The sequence below is a fragment of the Gadus chalcogrammus genome, chromosome 4 (assembly GCF_026213295.1).
Source record: "Gadus chalcogrammus isolate NIFS_2021 chromosome 4, NIFS_Gcha_1.0, whole genome shotgun sequence".
NCBI classification, from domain to species: Eukaryota; Metazoa; Chordata; class Actinopteri; order Gadiformes; family Gadidae; genus Gadus; species Gadus chalcogrammus.
Genome location: NC_079415.1, coordinates 33,721,609 through 33,745,472, shown reverse-complemented (window position 1 = coordinate 33,745,472; position 23,864 = coordinate 33,721,609). Strand labels below are relative to the sequence as shown.

The window sequence follows — 23,864 nt, the reverse complement described above, 5'->3', positions numbered from 1 at the left end:
GTGTGAATATTAGTGACCATGGTTACCAGGCAATCGAATAACGCACGCACGCACACACACACACACACACACCCCAGAACCCAGGGAGGTGCTCCTCTCTGTGTCGGTCCGACACAGAGATGCGGAGGAGACGACCCCTGACCAGGACCTAAGCGCTCCGACCACCCCAACCCCCCCTACCCCTACCCCCACCCCCCAGAGAGAGAGAGAGAGAGAGAGAGAGAGAGAGAGAGAGAGAGAGAGAGAGAGAGAGAGAGAGAGAGAGAGAGAGAGAGAGAGAGAGAGAGAGAGAGAGAGAGAGAGAGAGAGAGGGGGAGAGGGGGGAGAGAGAGAGAGAGGGGGAGAGAGGGGGAGAAGCGCCGCCTCACGACCCCCCATACCCCCACCCCCGGGAGGAGGGTGCCCCTCTTTGTGTGTGTGTGTGTGTGTGTGTGTGTGTTAGTCAGTGTGTGTGTGTGTGTGTGTGTGTGTGTGTGTGTGTGTGTGTGTGTGTGTGTGTGTGTGTGTGTGTGTGTGTGTGTGTGTGTGTGTGCAGGGGCCATGCTCAGTCAGGAGGTCCCTTTTTTTTTTCTACAACCGACACAGAGCGGCTGACCCCCTGACCCCCCAGACCCTCACCCCCGGGAGGAGGTCCTCCTGGGTGAAGGAGGAGCAGAAGGTGTGGAGGTGTGTCAGTGTGTCTGAGGACCCTCCTCCACCTGGGGACACTCTGTAGAAGGACAGAGAGCCAGCAGGCCGGTCCAGATACACTCCTACTCTGGTGGAGCCAGCGGGGAGGAGAGGGAGGACTGTCTCTGTACCGTTGTACCAGGCAGAGTAACCATCATCAAGACAATAAAGACTCCAGGACTTGTTGTTCCGTCCAAGCCCGCTGTCACCACCCCCTCCTCTCCTTGTGATTCCTCTGTATGTCACTCCTATACCAACCACTCCTCCCCTCTCTACCTCCCAGTAACAGCGGCCAGTCAGAGCCTCTCTACCCAACACCTGGGGCCAGGAGTCAAATCTGTCTGGGTGATCCGGATACGACCGGTCCTCTCCAACCCACGTCATCTTCCTGTTGTCCTCAGACAGAGAGAGTCGTCTGTGGGCCGTGTTGGGGTCCAGTGTGAGGTCACAGGCATCTGAGGGAGAACCAGACATGATGAGCTGCTGAACCGCTCTTCATCATCATCATCATCATCACTAGTACTGTTCTCCTGCGCTCTGTGTACATATACATAGATATGAACACATACATACATATACATATGTACACATACATAGATACACACACCTCAACAATAACGTTATGAAAACTTCAACAACAATATTATGAAAACATCAACAACAAACATCTCTCCTTGGATCCAGGCTGCTCTTCTTCTTTTTATTCTCTTTCTTTTTGTGATCGCTCTCTCTTCTTCTTCAGCCCCCTCCCCATCAGCCCCCTCCCCCTCACCAACCCCCCTCATCCCCCTCCCTCTCACCCCCCCTCATCCCCCTCCCTCTCATCCCCCCCTCAGCCCCCTCCCTCTCATCCCCCCCTCATCCCCCTCCCTCTCACCCCCCCCTCATCCCCCTCCCCCTCATCCCCCCCTCAGCCCCCTCCCCATCAGCCCCCTCCCCCTCACCAACCCCCTCATCCCCCTCCCTCTCATCCCCCCCTCAGCCCCCTCCCTCTCATCCCCCCCTCATCCCCCTCCCTCTCACCCCCCCCTCATCCCCCTCCCCCTCATCCCCCCCTCAGCCCCCTCCCCATCAGCCCCCTCCCCCTCACCAACCCCCCTCATCCCCCTCCCTCTCATCCCCCCTCAGCCCCCTCCCTCTCATCCCCCCCTCAGCCCCGTCACCCCCCCTTCCCCTTCCCCTCACTGCCCGGTCACAACCCTCCCCCTCCTCCCTCAGCCCCTTCACCCCCCCTCCCCCTCCCCCTCATCCCCCCCTCAGCCCGTTCACCCCCCCTCCCCCTCACACCTAGTCCTCACCCTCAGCCCCCCCTCAGCCGGTCCCCCCCCCCCCCCCTCCTCCTCACCCCTAGTCCTCCCCCTCACCCCCCCCCCCTCAGCCCGGTCCCCCCCCTCCCCTCCCCCTCAGCCCCGTCACCCCCCCTCCCCCTCACCCCTAGTCCTCCCCCTCAGCACCGTCACCCCCTCCCCCTCCCCCTCCCCCCTAGGCCTCCCCATCAGCCCCGTCACCTCCCTCCCCCTCCCCCTCCCCCCCCCATCAGCCCGGTCACCCCCCTCCCCCTCAGCCCCTTCACCCCCCCACCCCCACACTCCTCCCCCCTCAGCCCGGTCCCTCCCCCCCCCCCTCACCCCTAGTCCTCCCCCTCAGCCCCTTCACCCCCCCACCCCCCACACTCCTCCCCCCTCAGCCCGGTCCCTCCCCCCCCCCCCTCCCCCCTAGTCCTCCCCCTCAGCCCCGTCACCTCCCTCCACCTCCCCCCCCCCCCTCATCCCGGTCACCCCCCTCCCCCTCACCCCTCAGCGCCTTCACCCCCCCTCCCCCTCAGCCCCCCCTCAGCCCGGTCATCCCCCCTCCCCCTCCCCCCTAGTCCACCCCCTCAGCCCCCCCCCCTCAGCCTCTCTCTCACCCCTTCCCCTCCCCCACACCGGCCCCTGACCCGGTCACCCCCCCTCTCCTTCACCCCCCCACCCCCACACTCCTCCCCCCTCAGCTCGGTGACTGTGATGGTCGACAGTATTAATATACGTTAGATACATGATGTCAGCCATCATCTTCATTCCCAGTAGGATGTGACCTCACTTCCTGCTGTGTGGATGGACTTTCCATCTCAATAGTGAGTGTGTGATGTGATGAATCAAACAGACACTTACACTTCTTTAGAGCTGGTTTCAGCCTCCACACTCCACTGTGCTCCACACTGGGGGGGAAACAAAGTGAGAGCAGCATGTTGAAACATTCACCTTCATCATCTGCCTGTCTCATCACGTTCTACACAACATGAGTGACAGCTGCCTCTTCAAACCACTTCATCTAGCAGCAGCTTGAATCCTGGTAGGAGACTTTGTCCCTCAAAGTGGTGAGCTGTCCTCTCCATACCTGAGAGTGTCCAGTCTCCAGCGTGGATCCTCCAGTCCAGCAGAGAGCAGCGCAGCTCCAGAGTCTCCTGGGTGATTGTAGCTCAAGTCCAGCACTCTCAGAAGGGAGGGGTTGGAGCTCAGAGCTGAGGCCAGAGAAGCACAGCCTTCCTGTGTGACCAGGCAGCCAGACAAGCTACACACACACACACACACACACACACACACACACACACACACACACACACACACACACACACACACACACACACACACACACACACACACACACACACACACACACACACACACACACTTTATTGTATCTGGTTGAGAGCAGTTTCTACTAAAGTAACCACATTTATAAAGTGTATTCATTCAACATTGAAGACAAGTAAAAGCTGTATTGATACTTCATGGAGACAAAGCTGAGAGAGTCTGAGAACAGGAAGAGGAAGTGGGGAGATGACATCACAGACAGCAGAACTGCCTTCACTTGGATGTGACAGGATCTTAAACAAATGCTCCTTTCTCAATAGCTACAGCTCAATGAGATATTGTTTGGTTAGAGTCAGGAGAAGTCTGCTGTGTTTGGTACGCTAAGACTGTTTCTTCACAGGTTCTAACATTGTGTAGAACCAGGGAGTGTTTTGTCAGCAGGGAAAGAGCAACAGAAATGAGGCAGGAGCAGCACTTACTGGAAAGCTAGAATAACCAGTTTGAAGAAGAGGCTGACAACTGACCTGAGAGTTTCCAGTGTACAGTGTGGACTCCCCAGTCCAGCAGAGAGCAGCTTCACTCCTGAATCCTTCAGATCATTGGTACTCAGGTCCAGCCTTTTCAGACTAGAGGACTTGGAGCTGAGAACTGAGGCCAGAGCTTCACAGCATCTCTCTGACAGATGACAGCCATTGAGGCTGCACACACAATAAATAGAATGCGTTAGGAACTGTGATTCATTTTGCATTTGAAATTTGTTATTAGAAATGTTTTATTAGTTAACCTAAATGTCAATACAGTAGATCTTTAAAATATGACTAATTTAGAATTCAGATAACTAAAGATTCAGCAAACTCCAGAAAATGTCCATAAAAATACTCAGTTCTAAGAAGAAAAAATTATTAAACTTTACTCTAAAGTCCACCTTACTGTCTGACTACATGATTATGAATAGAATAGGAATCTATAAAACAAACACCTTATACCATCATTAACACACTGAATCCAAGGTACACCTTTTACTGTCATGGCAACACAAATAGAGTGAGATTGAGGTCTTGTGTTTGATAAGATGAGTGGTAATGGCGCTGCGATGCACGCAGACTGCCAAGGTTTAGTTCAGTGCTGGGTTAAATAGCGGCTGTATTGCAGCGCCAGCTTGATCGCTCTATTGGGAAACACGACCCACTTAAGTTCCCCTGAAGACACTCTGCTTTAATCAGAAAACTAAAACACTGGTTTGTACTTTGTGCAAAGTTTCATTTAAATGTCACCGCAGCACTATTCAAGAGCATGTAAAGAAATGCACTATTCAGGAAGACCCAGAGAAGAAGATTAATCCTAATTGGATTATATTATCCAATCAGCAGCCGGTTATTATTAGTAGGTATTTGATTGAGGAGGAGGAGGAGGAGGAGGAGGAGGAGGAGGATGAAGAGTTGGTTGGTGAGGAAAGAGATGTCACGGCGCTGGTGGTAAAAACAGAAACAGACCCTCTATCAGAGATAACGTTAATTTGTAAAGTGGGAGGTCCCGGAGCGCAGAGGGGGGGTGGATCCAGTGACTCAAAACGGGGGTTGGTAACGGTATACACTGCCTACGTAGCTTCTCTGACTAAAAAAATCTAAACAACGCTGTGTGTACATCAGGGCAATGTTTATTTTAATTACATAACATTTAACACTTTACTGCATGGATGGGAAATGTGAAAAAAAAGAATACAAGGCAGCAATTATCCATCAGAGTATTAAATTACTAGGATCAAAGGATTGCTGCGTGCGCGCCGCGGTGCACCGGTTAAGATATGCACACTGCCGTGCACCGACAGTAATGTGCACGCCGCGGTGTACGGACCCGGACCGCAAGGTGCGCGCCTCAGCTTGTATTTTGGGTTAAACTGCGTTTCTTTGATGTTGTGGTTTGGAAAATAATCCCATTACTTTACCGTTAATATCAATCTAAATTGATCCACTGTCAAATATGGACCTTGTTAAAACTCGAACGTCAGATTTTACTGGGGCACAGCAGATCAATACTGGGGCACAGCAGATCAATACTGGTCCTCTGATGGGGAAATTGTGGTGGAACTGTTTGACCATTAAGTGAAACTAACCTGAGAGTTTCCAGTGTACAGTGTGGACTCCCCAGTCCAGCAGAGAGCAGCTTCACTCCTGAATCCTTCAGATCATTGGTACTCAGGTCCAGCTTTTTCAGACTAGAGGACTTGGAGCTGAGAACTGAGGCCAGAGCTTCACAGCATCCCTCTGACAGATGACAGCCATTGAGGCTGCACATACAATAAATATAATACGTTAGGAACTGTGATTCATTTTGCATTTGAAATGTTTTATTAGAAATGTTTTATTAGTTTACCTAAATGTCAATACAGTAGATTCTTTAAATATGACTAATTTAGAATTCAGATAACTAAAGATTCAGCAAACTCCAGAAAATGTCCATAAAAATACTCAGTTCTAAGAAGAAAAAATTATTTAACTTTTCTCCAAAGTCCACCTTACTGTCTGACTACATGATTATGAATAGAACAGGAATCTATAAAACAAACACCTTATACCATCATTAACACACTGAATCCAAGGTACACCTTTTACTGTCATGGCAACACAAATAGAGTGAGATTGAGGTCTTGTGTTTGATAAGATGAGTGGTAATGGCGCTGCGATGCACGCAGACTGCCAAGGTTTAGTTCAGTGCTGGGTTAAATAGCGGCTGTATTGCAGCGCCAGCTTGATCGCTCTATTGGGAAACACGACCCACTTGAGTTCCCCTGAAGACACTCTGCTTTAATCAGAAAACTAAAACACTGGTTTGTACTTTGTGCAAAGTTTCATTTAAATGTCACCGCAGCACTATTCAAGAGCATGTAAAGAAATGCACTATTCAGGATGACCCAGAGAAGAAGATTAATCCTAATTAGAGTATATTATCCAATCAGCAGCCGGTTATTATTAGTAGATATTTGATTGAGGAGGAGGAGGAGGAGGAGGAGGAGGATGGAGAGTTGGTTGGTGAGGAAAGAGATGTCACGGCGCTGGTGGTGAAAACAGAAACAGACCGCCTATCAGAGATAACGTTAATTTGTAAAATGGGAGGTCCCGGAGCGCAGAGGGGGGGTGGATCCAGTGACTCAAAACGGGGGTTGGTAACGGTATACACTGCCTACGTAGCTTCTCTGACTAAAAAAACCTAAACAACGCTGTGTGTACATAAGGGCAATGTTTATTTTAATTACAGAACATTTAACACTAAACTGCATGGGTGGGAAATGTGAAAAAAAAAGAATACAAGGCAGCAATTATCTATGAGACTATTAAATTAACCAGGATCACTGGATTGCTGCGTGCGCGCCGCGGTGCACCGTCTACGACATGCACACTGCCGTGCACGGACAGTAATGTGCACGCCGCGGTGTACGGACCCGGACCGCAAGGTGCGCGCCTCAGCTTGTATTTTGGGTTAAACTGCGTTTCTTTGATGTTGTGGATTAGAAAATAATCGGTTATTTGACCTTTATTATCAAACTAAATTAATCCACTGTCAAATATGGACCTTGTTAAAACTCGAACGGGAGATTTTACTGGGGCACAGCAGATCAATACTGGGGCACAGCAGATCAATACTGGTTCTCTGATGTGGAAATTGTGGCGTAACTGTTTGACCATTGAGTGAAACTGACCTGAGAGTTTCCAGTGTACAGTGTGGACTCCCCAGTCCAGCAGAGAGCAGCTTCACTCCTGAATCCTGCAGATCATTGGAACTCAGCTCCAGCTCTCTCAGACTAGAGCTGGAGCTGAGAACTGAGGCCAGAGCTTCACAGCATCCCTCTGACAGACGACAGCCATTCAGGCTGCACACACAATAAACAGAACACGTTAAAGTAACTTAGATCTTTTAATTTCAACATAATGAAGGACTTGTGTTGAAAATCTTTAATTTGAGTCGATGTCTTATTAATTTAATTAATATATACATTAGATCTTTATGTTTATTCAATATTGGAGTTTTTTTGCAGTGTTTGAGACTCGTATAGTAAATTAATTTTACTTTTTATTGAAGTATTATGTATTTTTTGTGTTGTATTGTAATACATGCTATAGTTCATCTACAGAGATGTTTTGTTTATTAGGGTTACAACCAGCGGCGGTTACAAGGGGAGGGGGCTAGCGGGGGCTTGAGCTCCCCTGAAACAGGCCAAGCCCCCCCTCCCAAAACCCCAAGTCATTTTGTTATGACTAATATTTAATTTAATTTTAAAATATGTTTTTAATAATAATGTGGCGAGAAGCACGGGAACGACCAGACAGGAGCCTATGTTATAAGAGTCTGACACTCTCGTGTCCCATTATCCACACCACCCTGAGAGAGACTTATAGGTAAACACACACACACACACCTGAAACACACATCCTATCGCCCACAACCACGACTGCCTCGGTGCCGCCGACCCTCCCAGGATCAAATGCGGCACGTGGTGAAGCCGGCCATGATCGCCACAATAATAAAGAAATATATATATTTAGTATATATCATTAATGAAGGACATCGAACTACTTATATGTAACAAAACTGAACGATGAAATCATATTTTCATTTGTGTAAGTGTTGATGACCGTTGCTGCTTGTTGTGTGATTTGAATGTTTGATTCGTATCATATTGTAGTGTGTAGTAATATTTTTTGCGTCAAAATATATCAGCCTCTGCTATAAACACTCTAGCCCCCCGTAGCTGCTCCTGCAATCATAATTATATGGTGCCACTACTGGTTACAACGAATAAGTAAAATGCTTCAATATCATTTAGCTGGGCAATCTCTACAAAGGATTAAGTACTCTCCTCCTTTGTCTCCTCCCTCTCTCTCCTTATTCCCTCTCACTCGTGACCTCTCACCCTTCCCCCAGATGACCCGGACGTCTCTGTGGCAACGCATCCTAACGGTTAAACCCAAACAGTGTCCATGTAACCAAACGTAGTGAACAAGGTTAAAATGTTTTAAAATAATGGGTTACCTGTTAGTAATATAAACGTATATTTATGAATCTATCAGTATCGATACTTATTTATATATATAGCTACATGTTTAAATACAGCTGTATTTAACTATTATTAAACAATATTCATTTTCTTTCCTTATTTCTAATTCATAATAAATAGTTTTTGAGTTTGACTTTCAACCTTGTTACACGATATAACGTTGTGCATATTGAGATACATGGTATAAGATAACCTCGAAAGATGTTTTCTATGTCATCATAACTTTTATATTCTACTATAAGGTATATTGTGTTGTGTGTATTGTGATAGTTGTTATTAGTGAACCTACAGAGATGTTTTGGAGGCTTTGACCACTGGCAGCAGCCTCAGAAGACCCTGCTCTGAAGCTTTGTATTTCTTCAGGTCAAACACGTCCAGCTCCTCTTCTGATGTCAGTAGGATGAAGGCCAGAGCTGACAGTTGAGCAGGAGAGAGTCTGGAGAGACTTCCTGATGTCAGGGACTGTTCGATCTCCTTCACTAGAGAACAGTCGTTCAGCTCATTCAGACAGTGGAACAGATTGATGCTTCTCTCTGGAGAGAGATCTCCATCTATCTTCTCCTTGATGTAAGACACTGTTTCTGTATTGGTCAGTGAGCCAGTTCCTGTCTGTCCCAGCAGACCTCGTAGGACAATCTGATTGGTCTCCAGAGAGAGGCCCAGGAGGAAGCGGAGGAACAAGTCCAGGCGTCCGTTCTCACTCTGTAAGGCCTTGTCCACTGCACTCTGGTAGAAGAGGAGTTCATCAAAGGTTGATTGTTCATCTGAGAGACAATTGAGCCCTGTGTCGATGAAGGAAATAAAGACATAAAGTGCAGCCAGAAACTCCTGGAGGCTCAGATGGACAAAGCAGAACACCTTGTCCTGGTACAGCCCACACTCCTCTTTAAATATCTGAGTGAACACTCCTGAGTACTCTGAGGCTTCTTTGATATTGATGTCACACTTTGCAAGGTCTTCCTCGTAGAAGATCAGGTCGCCTTTCTCCAGCTGGTTAAAAGCCAGTTTTCCCAGAGAAACAATGATCTTCCTGCTCTCTGGACCCCAGTGTTGATCTGTTTCATTTCTCCCATGATACTTCCTGTCCCCCTGTATGGACTGAACCCTTAGGAAGTAGCTGTACATCTGAGTCAAGGTCCTGGGCGCCTCTTCTGTCTGGGATTCTTTGAAGAAGTCCTTCAGAACTGTAGCAGTGATCCAACAGAAGACTGGGATGTGACACATGATGTGGAGGCTTCGTGATTTCTTGATGTGGGCGATGATTTTTTTGGCCAGTGTCTGCTTTGTGAATCTCTTCCTGAAGTACTCCTCTTTCTGTGTGTCATTGAACCCTCTCACCTCTGTCACCATGGCAACACACTCAGCAGGGATCCTATTGGCTGCCGCAGGGCGTGTGGTTATCCAGATGCAAGCAGAGGTAAGCAGGTTGCCCCTGATCAGGTTTGTCAGCAGCACATCCACCGAGGTGACCTCTGTGACATCAGTCCAGATCGGGTTGTTCTGGAAGTCCAGAGGAAGTCGACACTCATCCAGACCATCAAAGATGAAGACAACCTGGAACAGGTCATATCTACAGATTCCTGCTTCTTTGGTCTCATTAAAGAAGTGATGAAGAAGTCCCACCAAGCTAAACTCTTTCATTTCTAGTAAATTCAGCTCTCTGAAAGTGAAGAAAAACGTGAAGTGTATGTCCTGATTGGCCTTGTCTTCAGCCCAGTCCAGAGTGAACTTGTGTGTTAAGATGGTTTTACCAATGCCGGCCACTCCAGTTGTCATTATTGTTCTGATTGGTTGATCTCGTCCAGGTAAGGGTTTAAAGATGTCCTCATATTTGATCGGTGTTTCTTCCTTGGCTGGTTTCCTGGAAGATGTTTCAATCAGTCTGACCTCATGTTCTTTGTTGACCTCTCCACTGCCTCTCTCTGTGATGAAGAGCTCTGTGTAGAAGTCATTCAGACCCGTTTGATTTCCTGCTTTAGCGATTCCCTCAGACACACACTTTAACTTCTTCTTCAAATGAGACTTGATTTTATGTTGGCACTCAACAGCAGCAGATCCTACATGAGAATGAACAGAAGACATCAGATAGTGGATGGTGACATCAGTTGAAGCATGTTAATATTTCCTGTTAAATGATCAACTTCATAATATTTACTGACTTCATTACTTTTGGTTCGAAAGCTGGTCGTGACAAGGAATGGATATTTTGTTATTTTATTTTTTGTTATTTACACAGCAAAATCAGTTGATCTAATGACAATAACAATGATCGTGAATCAGTGGAAATTAACTTAATATGCTGATGTAAGAAGATAGTGCTGCATCTCTTCCACTTATTCCATTTATAGTTATTCTGCTGTTGATTTGCCATTATTGTTTAAAACATTCTTTAACCTGATGGACGCACCATAACCTTTCATATCTGGATCAAACCATTTAACTTCATACCCAACAATAACCTCACATATCTGGACCAAACCATTAACCTGATCGAACCACAATAACCCTATATGTATCTGGATCAAACCATTTAACCTGGAACCCCCACAATAACCCTACATAACGATCAAACCATTTAACCTGATCCCCCCACAATAACCCTTCATATCTGGATCAAACCATTTAAACCTGATGGACCGACAATAACCGTTCATATCTGGATCAAACCATTGAAAGCCCAAGAAGAAAGATATCTCCACATTGATGAATTATAAATGAAGAAATCTCTTAACACTAAATTAGATTATGTTATTTAGTCCTAAACAGAACAAATAAGAGTCTCATACTACTCTAAATATACATATCATTCTGTTTTCAAGATAAGAGTCTTCCTGCGCTTCAAAATAATAGGTCTCCTCTGTCTTCAAAATAAGAGTCTCTTACCGCCCCACAGTGTGTCGGCCAGTTCCTCCTGGTTCATCTCCATCAGGACAGAGCTTTGTGATGTCCACCACTCCCTCTATGGCGCGCCTCCTCTGCTCCTTGTTCTTACCATCCTCCTCCTCCTCCCTCTGACTCTCTGAGCATTGTGGGTAATCTGAGAAGAGATCCCTCCAGAGCTTCTTCAGCTCCTTGTCTAGGAAAGCGTGTGCGTTCTCCTCAGCCCTCTGGAACAGAACAAACATCAAGGAGGACTTTACTCTGAACTCACTGAGGACATCAGAAGCATCTGTCTTGGATTCACGACCGCTGGTCTAAAGAGGGAAGCCCGGAGACTATGAGCACCACAAGAGATGATTTCTAATGATCATGTAGAGCTGAAGTCAAACATCTTGTTGGAAATATACACACCTTGATCAGCTCTGTTTGATGCTGCTGTAAAGACTGAGCACTGGTAACCTTTTGACATCTGGTGGGGTTGACTGTGGAGAGAACACACACACACACACACACACACACACACACACACACACACACACACACACACACACACACACACACACACACACACACACACACACACACACCACACACACACACACAGTAAACATACAAGGGGGGAAGAGAGAGAGAGCTGAGGAGGAGAGAGAGAGGAGAGGAGGCGGCGAGAGAGGCGGAGGAGAGAGGGAGGGGAGAGGAGAGAGAGAGAGAGAGAGGGAATATTTATTGTCTGCAATATCTTTATAATTATACTGTACAAGTATTCTGTGTAATTGACTTTTCGTTAGTGTATTATTCTTTTTTTATCTTTATTAATGTATTTTGCAATTTTTTATTTATCACTTAATTTCTCTTTTCACTGTACTTTTGACTCTTGAGCTGGGCGCTTCCGTTAGTTCATGATGGATTGTGAGAGAGGGGTATCAGTAGATTCTGATACAACAACTGTTCTGTTTCATTGTCTGTTAATACTCCTACTCTCCTATCTGGAGGGGCGTCCAATCTTTAAGGAGAGAAGGTTGACCCTAGATCGGTCACTCTTCATAGAGACACAGCTGGGTCCAGGGGAGTCTGCCTCTGTGCTGGACTCTTCTCGATAATCCAGATCCGACCAAAGTCAACCACATCACTAAAACAGCCTTACCCTCCTCTCAGTCACCAAGTCAAACCACATCACTAAAACAGCCTTATCCTCCTTCATTCACACATGTCACAACATCACTAAACATCCTTACCCCTCATTCATTCACCATGTCAACCACTCCAAAAAAGCCTTATCCCTCCTCTAATTCACCCATGTCAACCACCATCATAAACAGCTTATCCATCCTCCATTCACCATTGTCAACCACATCACTAAACAGCCTAATCCCTCTATCATTCACCAGGTCAACCACATCACTAAAAAAGCCTTATCCCTCCTCTCATTACACCATGTCAACCACATCACTAAACAGGCCTTATCCCTCCTCTCATTACACCATGTCAACCAAAATCACTAAACAGCCGCCTATCACCCTCCTTCAATTCACATGTCCAACCACATCACTAAAACAGCCTTATCCCTCCTCTCTCATTCACCATTCAACCACATCACTAAACAGCCTTTATCCCTCCTCTCATTTCACCATGTCAACCACATCACTAAACAGGGCCTTATCCATCCTCTCAGTCACCATGTCAAACCACATCACTAAAAGCTTATCCCCTCCTCTTCATCACCAGGTCAACCACATCACTAAACAAGCCATTATCCCGCCTCTCATTCAACACCATGTCAACCACAATCACTAAACAGCCTTATCCTCCTCTACATTCACCAGGTCAACCACATCACTAAACAGCCTTATCCCTCCTCTCATTCCCATGTCAACCAAATCACTAAACAGCCTTAATCCCTACTCTCATTCAACCATGCAAAACACATCACTAAACAGCCTTATCCCTCCTCTCATTCACATGTCACCACATCACTAAACAGCTTATCCCTTTCACTTTCACACCACCTCTGACGGGACACTGTTTTAAGTCCCCTCACCTCTCTTCTCAATAGGACTGATTCCATCTTAAACTCCAGGTTCTCCCTTAGAGTGGTCACTCTTCATGGAGACACAGCTGGTCCAGGGTAGTCTGCTCTCTGCTAGGCTGGAATCTTCTAGAAAATCATAACCAGGATTTAGGGTCGTTTGATAGATTGCTTGTGTTTTATCATCTTCTGATGTATAAACTGTTCTGCTGTTATTGTCTGTTTAGTACCTACCTCTCCTCTCTGAGGGTCTTCCTCTTTAAGGTTAGGAGCGTCGATAATAGAGCGGTCACTCTTCTGGAGACACAGCTGGGTCCAGGGAGTATGCTCTCTGCTGCTTGGACTCTCTAGATAAACAAGATAGAACAAGTCAACAATCACTAAAACAGTTGATTGCACTTATCTGCTTGTGGATGATTTATTGGTAAATGGCTTGTGTGTGTGTGTGTGGTGTGTGTGTGGTGTGTGTGTGTGTGTGTGTGTGGTGTGTGTGTGTGTGTGTGTGTGTGTGTGTGTGGTGTGTGTGTGTGTGTGTGTAAGGGAGTATAGGTAAACCAGTAATCCTCTTCAGTTAGTTAATGATTGATTGTGAGAGAGAGTATCAGTAGAGTCTGATAACAACCAACTGTTCTGTTGTCATCGTCTGTTTAATACTCCTACCTCTCCTCTCTGGAGGGGCGTCCATCTTTAAGGAGAGGAGGTCGATTCATAGAGTGGTCACTCTTCATGGAGACACAGCTGGGTCCAGGGGAGTCTGCTCTCTGCTGCTGGACTCTTCTAGATAAACAAGATCCAGGATTTAGTGTTGTTTGATTTATTGTTGTTTTCATAATCTCTGATATATACTCACTTTGGTCAAAACAGTAATTCTTCCAGAAACCAGTCACTTCATGGAGACACAGCTGGTGTCCAGGGGAGCTGATCTCTGCTGCTGCTCTGGGCTTCAACACAACACACACACACACACACACACCACACACACACACCAGCACACACACACACACACAACCACCACACACCCACACACACACACACCACACACACAACACAACACAGATGTTACTCAGACTAGTGATGGAGTCATGATGGTATCACTGCGGAGCTCTGAGATGGACAACAGTCACAGACAGAGAGATCCTCTTCGTACCTCTTAGCTTGCTCCGGGCGGCCATGTTCCCCAGACAGAGTGGTCTTAGAGGTAGGACCCCCATCCTCTCTCTCCTCACCTAGTAGACTGGAGACCTGGACACAAACACAACTACATATTGTTTTTGTGGATTGTATTTGGTACCATATGGGGAATTCTTGTGGAAAAGACTGTCCTCCTCCTCTCTGATACCACACACACACACACAACAACACACACACCACACACACACACACACACACACACACAACACACACACCACCACACACACACACACACACACACACACACACACACTCTCTATCACTATCTATGTCTAGATAGATACACACTAGCACTATCTATCTCTAGGTGACAGAGATACACACTTTATCACTATCTATATCTAGATCAACACACTCTATCACAATCTATGTCTAGATCTACACACTCTACCACTATCTACCACAAACTGATGGTCTACCCAGCCCAAGAGACAACCATCCATTGTTAACTCTCTGTGGGGAGATTAAGTAAGAGCTGGGACACACTGAATACAAAGTGGGGATTCATATTTACAGGTTTGAATACCCCATGTCACAGCTATGTATTGCTATCAAATAAAAATGAACCATTCACAAAGTAAGAATATTAATAATCCATGTTTCCATTTTTTAAGTAAATGCAACAAGAAAAAGTCTCCCTGAGGGTACAGTCTGACCATGACAGACTGCGAGCAGTTGATAACGCGGTGTACTTTCAGAGATGGCCGACTGTGATTAGTGTTGGAGGAAATGTTGCCCCCTCACAACGGGAACCACTGAAACGTCTCTTCCACAGAGTGGAGTCACTGGCATCAAGAGTGCAAAGATCAGGGTAATGAAACGTTATCGACGCTCATCAAACCAACAATAAGTCACTTATGTTACCAATAAACCTCCACAACACACTACACACACACAGTCCAAGAGATTGTCACAACTCGTCCTTTCTGCACAAAACAGGGAATGTTTGAATCCAAACCGTTTTCCATTGGAATCCAATGTGAGTTCTGTTCCCTGTCTGGACCAGAGGTTCCTTATGAAAACACCCCCAACACATTGAAACTAGTTATTGATGTTCTGACCCATATTCCTTTATTCAGACAGATTGTCTCTCTTAGATCAATATCTCTTTTACAGCAGAAACTTGGGAACACTTAACTTGGACTGGAAACTGATTCATTTAGAATATATTAATACAGTGAGAAGATATGACCGAAAATCGTAAGAAAACATGAAATTAAGCAAACTGTACCTTAGCCTCTCTTTGATGAAAACGTGTGCTGCCCCGTGTCGTAATGAAAGTATAAAAGACACAAAAGGAATGGATAAGTAAGATCCGTGCAATTAAGAGATTCAGGTAGTTCGCCAAATCCACAAAGGAAGTATTCTGTAGCCGAGGACAGAACGTGGAAACACGGTTCTAAAGGTTCTGAGAGTAAAGATGGAGCTGCTAGGGGCTCCTTAGTGAAGACCGATGGAATGAGGAAGGAGGGCTTTAAACAATATCTAACTTACACCTAAAACCCTTATGATGTTCAGTGCTGGGCTTCACCAGAACACACAACCCATAACGTATCAATTGATAAGATAAGACGGAGCAAAGGGTGTTTTGGTTGAGGACGCCACTATAAAGCCATAAATCCAACATGTCTCAGTAAGATGTGCGAGGTTTTAAAACAGCGGAACTGAAGTTACGTCAAGGGTATTAAGTCTGCTGTACTTTGTATCGTCTGCTGTGAACTCAAGTGACTCCCAACAAATCAAATACAATCTGATGAAAGATAAGGAAACATTTGTATTACTTTGAAGGGTAGAAAACGAGTAAAGACTTTTCAGAGTTAGGAAAAAGACAAGACAACAAACCAAATAAACATAGTAAAGAGATCTCATCCACGCCGTCAGAAACACCTCAGATCAGGACCCGACCTCGACCTGAGTCAGAGCTGTCAGTAAAACCATCAATCATTAACTAACTGATTTACCTGTACCAACTCCATGCACACACACACACACACACACACACACACACACACACACACACACACACAACACACACACACACCAACACACACACACACACACACACACACACACACACACACTCCAGCAGCTCAAGAGTCAAACAGAGCAAAAGCAACACAGTCTCACTCCGAGAACGTCAAAAACCGACTGTTGGCACCGACAGACACGTGCACGGAGATCGTGCGGGAGCCGGGCTGCGGCCGCTGCCCGGTGTGCGCCCGGCGAGAGGGCGTCTTCTGCGGGGGTGTACGCGCCGAGGTGCTCCGGCGGTCCGCGCTGCTACCCGCTAACCCGACTGGGAGCTACTGCTGGAGCAGCCGGTGCAGGGCCAGGGGCTGTGCGGCCCCCAGATGGACCCGGAGCCCCCTGGGAGCCCGGACTCCCCCCGGGAGCACGCCAGCAGCGGTCAGTGACTCCGGTTGTTTCCTCTTCCATCAATGATTAATGAGAGCGTCATAGTAGGCTCACTGTGAGGTAGGCTACACCAGGCTCTCTTTAGGGGGACTATGTGTAGGCTCATAGTGAGGTAGGCTACAGCGGGCTCTCTTTAGGGGGACTATGTGTAGGCTCACAGTGAGGTAGGCTACAGCAGGCTCTCTTTAGGGGGACTATGTGTAGGCTCACAGTGAGGTAGGCTACACCAGCTCTCTTTAGGGGACTATGTGTAGGCTCACTGTGAGGTAGGCTACAGCAGGCTCTCTTTAGGGGGACTATGTGTAGGCTCACAGTGAGGTAGGCTACAGCAGGCTCTCTTTAGGGGGGCTATGTGTAGGCTCACAGTGAGGTAGGCTACAGCGGGCTCTCTTTAGGGGGACTATGTGTAGGCTCATAGTGAGGTAGGCTACAGCAGGCTCTCTTTAGGGACTATGTGTAGGCTCATAGTGAGGTAGGCTACAGCGGGCTCTCTTTAGGGGGACTATGTGAGGCTCACAGTGAGGTAGGCTACACCAGGCTCTCTTTAGGGGGACTATGTGTAGGCTCACAGTGAGGTAGGCTACAGCAGGCTCTCTTTAGGGGACTATGTGTAGGCTCACAGTATGAGGTAGGCTACAGCGGGCTCTCTTTAGGGGGACTATGTGTAGGCTCACAGTGAGGTAGGCTACAGCGGGCTCTCTTTAGGGGGACTATGTAGGCTCATAGTGAGGTAGGCTACAGCGGGCTCTCTTTAGGGGGACTATGTTAGGCTCATAGTGAGGTAGGCTACAGCAGGCTCTCTTTAGGGGGACTATGTGTAGGCTCATAGGTAGGCTACAGCGGGCTCTCTTTAGGGGACTATGTGTAGGCTCATAGTGAGGTAGGCTACAGCGGGTCTCTTTAGGGGGACTATGTGTAGGCTCATAGTGAGGTAGGCTACAGCGGGCTCTCTTTAGGGGGACTATGTGTAGGCTCATAGTGAGGTAGGCTACACCAGCTCTCTTTAGGGGGACTATGTGTAGGCTCACAGTGAGGTAGGCTACAGCAGCTCTCTTTAGGGGGACTATGTGTAGGCTCACAGTGAGGTAGGCTACAGCAGGCTCTCTTTAGGGGGACTATGTGTAGGCTCATAGTGAGGTAGGCTACAGCGGGCTCTCTTTAGGGGGACTATGTGTAGGCTCACAGTGAGGTAGGCTACAGCGGGCTCTCTTTAGGGGGACTATGTGTAGGCTCACAGTGAGGTAGGCTACAGCAGGCTCTCTTTAGGGGGACTATGTGTAGGCTCACAGTGAGGTAGGCTACAGCGGGCTCTCTTTAGGGGGACTGTAGGCTCACAGTGAGGTAGGCTACAGCGGGCTCTCTTTAGGGGGACTATGTGTAGGCTCATAGTGAGGTAGGCTACAGCGGGCTCTCTTTAGGGGGACTATGTGTAGGCTCACAGTGAGGTAGGCTACAGCGGGCTCTCTTTAGGGGGACTGTAGGCTCACAGTGAGGTAGGCTACAGCAGGCTCTCTTTAGGGGGACTATGTGTAGGCTCATAGTGAGGTAGGCTACAGCGGGCTCTCTTTAGGGGACTATGTGTAGGCTCACAGTGAGGTAGGCTACAGCGGGCTCTCTTTAGGGGGACTATGTGTAGGCTCATAGTGAGGTAGGCTACAGCGGGCTCTCTTTAGGGGGACTATGTGTAGGCTCACAGTGAGGTAGGCTACAGCAGGCTCTCTTTAGGGTGGTGGTGCTTAGGGTGGTGCTTAGGGTGTTGGTGGTGGTTAGGGTGGTGGTGGTTAGGGTGGTGGTGGTTAGGGTGGTGTTGGTTAGGGTGGTGTTGGTTAGGGTGTTGGTCATGGTGGTGGTGGTTAGGGTGGTGGTTAGGGTGTTGGTTAGGGTGGTGGTGGTTAGGGTGGTGGTGGTTAGGGTGGTGTTGGTTAGGGTGGTGGTGGTTAGGGTGGTGGTGGTTAGAGTGGTGTTGGTTAGGGTGGTGGTTAGGGTGGTGTTGGTTAGGGTGGTTGTTAGGGTGGTGGTGGTTAGGGTGGTGATTAGGGTGGTGGTGGTTAGGTGGTGTTGGTTAGGGTGGTGGTGGTTAGGGTGGGGTGGTGGTTAGGGTGGTGGTGGTTAGGGTGGTGGTGGTTAGGGTGGTGTTGGTTAGGGTTAGGGTGTTGGTCATGGTGGTGGTGGTTAGGGTGGTGGTTAGGGTGGTGGTTAGGGTGTTGGTTAGGGTGGTGGTGGTTAGGGTGGTGGTGGTTAGGGTGGTGTTGGTTAGGGTGGTGGTGGTTAGGGTGTGGTGGTTAGAGTGGTGTTGGTTAGGGTGGTGGTTAGGGTGGTGTTGGTTAGGGTGGTTGTTAGGGTGGTGGTGGTTAGGGTGGTGATTAGGGTGGTGGTGGTTAGGGTGGTGTTGGTTAGGGTGGTGGTGGTTAGGGTGGTGGTGATTAGGGTGGTGGTGGTTAGGGTGGTGTTTAGGGTGGTGGTGATTAGGGTGGTGATTAGGGTGGTGGTGGTTAGGGTTAGGGTGGTGGTGATTAGGGTGGTGATTAGGGTGGTGGTGGTTAGGGTGGTGGTTAGGGTGTCGGTGGTTAGGGTGGTGGTGGTTAGGGTGGTTGTTAGGGTGGTGGTGGTTAGGGTGGTAGGGGGGTGGTGGTTAGGTTGGTGGAGGGTGGGTTGGTTAGGGTGGTGGTTAGGGTGTTGGTTAGGGTGGTGGTTAGGGTGGTGGTTAGGTGGGTGGTGGTGTGGGGAGGGTGGTGGTGGTGGTGGTGGTGGTTAGGGTGGTGGTTAGGGTGGTGGTTAGGGTGTTGGTTAGGGTGGTTGGTTAGGGTGGTGGTTAGGGTGGTGTTGGTTAGGGTGGTGGTTAGGGTGGGGTTAGGGTGTGGTGGTAGGGTGTGGTTAGGGTGGTGGGGTTAGGGTGGTGTTGGTTAGGTGGTGGTTAGGGTGGTGGGGTGGTGGAGGGTGGTGGTTAGGGTGGTGTGGTTAGGGTGGTGTTGGTTAGGGTGGTGTTGGTTAGGGTGGTGGTTAGGGTGGTGGTGGTTAGGATGGTGGTTAGGGTGGTGTTGGTTAGGGTGGTGTTGGAGGTTGGGTGGTTGGGTGGTGGTGGGGGGTGGTTAGGGTGGTGGGTTAGGGTGGTGTTGGTTAGGGTGGTGGTTAGGGTGGTGGTGGTTAGGGGGGGGGGTGGTGGTTAGGGTGGTGGTTAGGGTGGTGGTGGTTAGGGTTAGGGTGGTGGTGGTTAGGGTGTTGGTTAGGGTGGTGGTTAGGGTGGTGGTGGTTAGGGTGGTGGTTAGGGTGGTGGTGGTTAGGGTGGTGGTTAGGGTGGTGTTGGGGGGGGGTTAGGGTGGTGGTGGTTAGGGTGGTGTTGGTTAGGGGGTGTTGGTTAGGGTGGTGGTTAGGGTGGGTGGTAAGGGTGGTGGTTAGGTGTGTTGGTTAGGGTTAGGGTTAACCACCTGCCAGGTGTGTCCTCATGGTTCTCCAGACTACCACGTTCAGTGCTAACTGCTTTGAGGCTAAATGAAGGGACCCCACTCAGAGCCTTCCACGGCGGGAAGCACAAACCGTCCGACTGGAGCCCAAACCTTCCAGCCGGGACCAACCAAAGAAAAGAATGACCAGCGCCTCACCTGGAGCTGAGCGGAGGAAGATCCTGAAGTCCAGCGGTGGTCTTCATCAAAACACAGCCAGCAGACTGACCTTGAGGAGATCTGTTTGTTGCTGTTGGTCATCACTACTATTCAGTCTACCTCTATTGCTGTGCACCCAGTGTGTACAAGTTAAAACCCTCCAAACCGTACGAAGAGCAGAACTACCATGTAGGTCCCACAACGACCTTAAACCTCAAACCCTAACACCAATGGAATCCTTCAGTGCAAACCGGCGACTCCATTTTACAATAAGCTGAATTATGTGGAGAATTCAGGGTTCAAACCATACAGATCCAATCTAAAGGTCGAGCTCAGAGAGCCGACCATGACCCTGCAACATCCCCCTGACATCATCACCAATAACCCTCATGTCAACCAACACATCTACAGCTCCAGTGGAGGAAGAGAGGAGCGGGCGTTATGGAGAGAGGACTGCTGATTCAATGAACCCCATGCCTGAACTCCTGGATCTGCATCTCCACCGCTAGAGCGTTGGCCTGCTGATGGATGTGTGAGTGAGCAGATGCATGCTGGGACACAGAGCAGTGTCTGAAGTCTACAGGTCTGCAGACACGCCCCTCAGGAGAAACCAGGGGTTTGAGAATCTGTTGGGACGTCAGCTACATGAGCTGGAATATCCTTCAAGATGGCGACAGGAATCTGAAGGAAAAGGGCCAAGAGGAAGATGTGTGTGTCCTTCCTCTCAGCGAGTAGAACACGACCAAGGTCTTCATCAGAGAACCATGGGACACACTGCAACGCTCCTCTCCACGCATCTCCAAAGCGCCGAGTGAAGGGTTCCTTACGTCCTCCGCTGAAGAAAAGCACAACTCCAGCTTGGAGAGAGCCCTAGCTGGGACAGGTCCCAGATCGGTTCTGATGTAAGGGAACCCTTCTCCCAGGTTCACCTAGCCCGGTACCCAACGGTAGAGTTCAGCCAGAGGAGGCCTGGACCTGAGGGAGGGACCAGACACAGGAAGAGCCGCCCCCCTACGGCTCTGAAGGTCGTCAGGAAGATCCATTCAGGTCATTTTACAACTTCAGACTCTCTTTATGGATCCCGCATACCCTCAAGTACACGATACCCATCAGAGCAGGCAAGACCCCCCCCCCCACACACACACACACCTACACACACACACACACACCTACACACACACACACACACACACACACACACACACACACACACACACACACACACACACACACACACACACACACACACACACACACACACACACACGCCAGGTGAAACCCACACACATACAACCCGATGCCAGGTGGGACCCCCCCCCCCACACACACACACACACACACACCCCATGCCAGGTGAACACACACACACAGGGTGAAACCCCACGCCAGGAGAACACACACACACACACACACACACACACACACACACCACACACACACACCACACACACACACACACACACACACACACACACACTCGTCCTCAGGCCAACACCATCCCACCAGCCACGCCCAGCTCTCCTCCAGGACACCCAGACAGAGCACGACCTTCAGGGCCTCCAGAGAGGTCAGTGATGAACACCGTTCTTCAGTGGCGCCCCTTGCGAAAGTGGAACCTTTCATTATAGCGATACAGTCTGCTCTTCATTTAGTTGCGTTTGGTCTTCTGCTCGCTTGTTGGTGTGTGTGTGTGTGTGTGTGTGTGTGTGTGTGTGTGTGTGTGTGTGTGTGTGTTGAGCACCAAAGGCTCTTCAACCATTCCAACCACCTCCACCACACACACACTTTAGAGCAATGGAGACGATGAGGTATATGTTCACACTTTGTGCCCAATTTGTTAACTTCGATTTTGCTTTAATTCATAATAATTAAGCTTATTAATTAATAATTATCTGATATTTTGATACATCTTATTTATGTCTATTCAATAGAGCAGGTTTTATTGCGCTCATATTTTTTCCTTCTACCACAAATGTATACTGCCGTAAAGCATAGCTTATTGTAGTAAACTGCAGTAAATTAACCATGTGGGCACCTGGCTCAGCCATCTTTAATTAGAGTTAATTGAGTTCTCAGAGCATGACGGGAGCAACGGCTTTCTGACCGTAGATAACCGTCATTTAAGCATAAAAAAGTGATTTCTTCCTCTGTATTACTGTCAGGTGACCCAGGATTCTACTTGGAAACGTTTATTATTTGTTCAATGTTTGTTCACGATGTTCTGAGTATCAATCGCTGCATTCTTCCTTTTCCATCTGCCTCGCTTCCTTCTTGGATTACTTTTTTGGCGCTTATTGCCTTACGGAAAACACGAGGACAGAAACGTCCTGCAAGAGTAGCAAATAGGTTGCCACTTCACACACACAGACTCCTTCCCCCTGGTCCTGTTGGTCAGAAGGTGAACCCCACCAAGGTGGATTCACCGCCCCCTAGTGGCTCCCCACGCAATAACAGGACTGAAGCGTGGCTTTGATAAACGGCCTCACATCTTACTATCGACTCATTTATCAGACGCGTCCATCCTACTGCCCCCTCCCACGCAGCCAGAGAAGGAGAGGTTCCTCCTCTGCAGCTCAGCGCCTCAAACACACACCTCTGCGTGTTTCAGCATGGAGGCTCAGGGTCCTGTTAGACGGGGAGGTGGTGCATCAACCAGCCTGCAAGGCTCGTCTCTGGAGGGACACCAGTAGCTGGGCTGTTTCCTGTCGGCTCGCTTCTAGAACTCTCTCCATACTCCGTCCCTCATCGGGCGTATGAGTCTGAGGTGGAAATGCACCTTGCTTGTATCCTGATTATTAATGTTGTGTAGACGAAGCATCTGTTGTGCTTTTGTATTCAGTGAACCCCCGACCTTAAAGTGTAAAACTGATCCTCTGCTGAACACAAGAGAACATTCAGTGGATCCACTGAGTTGTCTATCACCGTTATGCTTTATTAACCAGGACAAAAGAAAAACAGTCCCTTACATGAACACAATAAACACAAGGACTCAAACAACAGAAGAACAGTCCCTTACATGAACACAATAAACACAAGGACTCAAACAATAGAAAAACAGTCCCTTACATGAACACAATAAACACAAGGACTCAAACAACAGAAGAACAGTCCCTTACATGAACACAATAAACACAAGGACTCAAACAATAGAAAAACAGTCCCTTACATGAACACAATTAACACAAGGACTCAATCAATAGAAGCAGCAGACATTTCTAATCATAAACAGGTGTGCACATATCTTTAACAACTGAACATTCTGCTGCTTGTGTTTTTCCCCACAGAACACAAGGAATCAATTCTCAGTTTAAAGTCATCGCAACATGATCTATAGTTTTTCGACCGCTTGCATTACGAATATAATATAAAATCTGCTTTACATCATGTGAGGCATATCAAAATATAAACTGATATCAGAGCCCCGCAGTATGAAACTGTTAACGTCTGAAAATAGACAC

General features: G+C 48.2%; 1 protein-coding gene across 3 annotated transcripts in view; it reads right to left on the bottom strand.

Annotated features, from left to right (window-relative positions):
* Positions 1-409: 409 nt before the first annotated feature.
* Positions 410-23,864, bottom strand: part of LOC130381361 (NACHT, LRR and PYD domains-containing protein 12-like) — a 116,661-nt gene continuing 93,206 nt past the window's right edge. The window contains exons 1-8 of one of the 3 annotated variants that reach the window (XM_056588944.1): positions 11,179-11,288; positions 8,585-10,352; positions 6,940-7,110; positions 5,356-5,529; positions 3,767-3,940; positions 3,046-3,219; positions 2,820-2,866; positions 410-1,124 (exon numbers count right to left, since the gene is read on the bottom strand). In XM_056588944.1, the coding sequence (XP_056444919.1) occupies positions 571-1,124; positions 2,820-2,866; positions 3,046-3,219; positions 3,767-3,940; positions 5,356-5,529; positions 6,940-7,110; positions 8,585-10,352; positions 11,179-11,221 (3,105 nt within the window). In that variant the 5' untranslated portion in view covers positions 11,222-11,288 and the 3' untranslated portion in view covers positions 410-570. Of the gene's footprint in view, positions 1,125-2,819; positions 2,867-3,045; positions 3,220-3,766; positions 3,941-5,355; positions 5,530-6,939; positions 7,111-8,584; positions 10,353-11,178; positions 11,289-23,864 lie in introns of those variants that run through there. The other 2 variants (XM_056588945.1, XM_056588943.1) reach the window with 2 other exon arrangements.